General features: G+C 53.1%; 1 protein-coding gene across 1 annotated transcript in view; it reads left to right on the top strand.

The window, feature by feature from the left end:
• Positions 1-280: 280 nt before the first annotated feature.
• LOC104988171 (FERM and PDZ domain-containing protein 3-like) overlaps positions 281-1,554 on the top strand; it is a gene marked incomplete at both ends in the record, with an annotated part of 5,192 nt that continues 3,918 nt past the window's right edge. Inside the window, 2 exons of the mRNA XM_010839400.1 lie at positions 281-417; positions 719-845. Coding sequence (XP_010837702.1) covers positions 281-417; positions 719-845 — 264 coding nt within the window. The remainder of the gene's footprint in view (positions 418-718; positions 846-1,554) is intronic.

Here is a 1,554-nt window from a genome sequence, read left to right on the forward strand (position 1 = left end):
AGGAAAGAAGGGGAGTATTGCCATGTCTCATTTCTGTAGTGCCCTAGACATCCTACCTGTTTGTGCCTTGCCATCGTGTGTACCTGGCACTGAGAAGGGGGCAGTCAACTATCTGCTGAATGAAGCAAATAGTATCTCTTCCCCAAGGGCAGAACCTTCCTCTTCCCTTTGATCTGGGATTCTTAGTGACACCAGGATTCTCTTCTGGGATGTAAGGGAGTCCGTGGTGCAGTGGCTGAAAGATCTCTAACTGATGGGTTTGGACTGCCCTCTCTCACAGAGTCGGAATGATGTCATCCGAGAACGCTTTGGAATGGACCCCAAGCCGGAGATGCTTTTGGGCCTTGCTGCCCTCCACATCTATATCACTGTCTCAGCTACTCGACCTAGTCAGAAGATCTCGCTCAAGAATGTGGAGTGAGTTGTGCCAGGGCCCTTCAGGAGGGGGGCACATAGCCACACAGGGAGAAGGTACAGTGATTGAGCTGTGCTATGCTTTTGAGGACCATGGGCCTGGGATGGGAGTGAGAACTGGACTTCCTCAAACCCCCTAGACCAAGATGCCCTTGAGCTCCAGCTCCTACTTGCCTGCCTCCTGCCCGCCCCCTAGTCTCCATTCCTCCACCTCTGTCTCCAATTTCACTCCATTTCTGTCTTGCCATCTTCCTTTCCTGTCTCACTTTGTCCCTCTAATTTCCTACTTTTCTTCTGCTTTTAGGAAGGAGTGGGGCCTGGAACCCTTTCTTCCCCCCTCCCTCCTACAGGGCATCAAAGAGAAGACCCTCCGGAAATCTCTCTCTCAGCAGCTGAAGGCACACCAAACACATCCTTCCAGTGGCACCAAGGTATCCAGAGTCAGCCCCGGGGCCCCCTGCTGGGGCACTAGTGGCATTGGGGGACTCCTGCTTGGTTTCCCAGCAAGTCTGGTCTTCTGGGGACTCTCCCCGCTGTTTTTGACCTGGATACACATCCAGCTTGACCAGATATGGAGGATGACTGTGGAGATTTTTCCCCAAGCCTGAGCCTCCCCCAGAGACAGCTCAGTGGCAAGTTACTGGGAGAGCCCAGGATCCTCAAAGCAAAGGGACCAAGATGCAGGCAGAAAAAATTCTTGGGTTGTTTCACCGATTTAGTCATTGCTGATGAAGCACCTGTTGTGTGGACAAGCCCCGAACCCTGAATAGACACATTTCCCACGGAAACGACTACTCTGTCCTCCATTAGCTTTCTAGTTCATCAGTCCTGGTACAGGGAGATAAAAGCCCAACCCCATGGGACAAGGTCTGACCTGGATAACAGGACTCCAGATCACTGCTGGTCACTCCAGGTCACGTTGAGGGCTCAGGTCACTGCTGTACTTTCCTTCCCTTTCTGGGGTGCCCTCTGAGGGACTCCCACTCCCTGCCTCCCTAGCCCTGCAGGCCCTTCTCTGACTTGTAAGGCTCAATCCACTTGCCTCCTAAGAGGCGGTGGTGAGAGGCCCCAGAATCCACATGCAGATGGAGACACAAGACACAGTTGCCCTCTTATATCACACCCATTCCAGATTCCCTG

Source organism: Bison bison, unplaced genomic scaffold (assembly GCF_000754665.1).
Source record: "Bison bison bison isolate TAMUID 2011002044 unplaced genomic scaffold, Bison_UMD1.0 scf7180017846361, whole genome shotgun sequence".
Classification (NCBI taxonomy): Eukaryota; Metazoa; Chordata; class Mammalia; order Artiodactyla; family Bovidae; genus Bison; species Bison bison.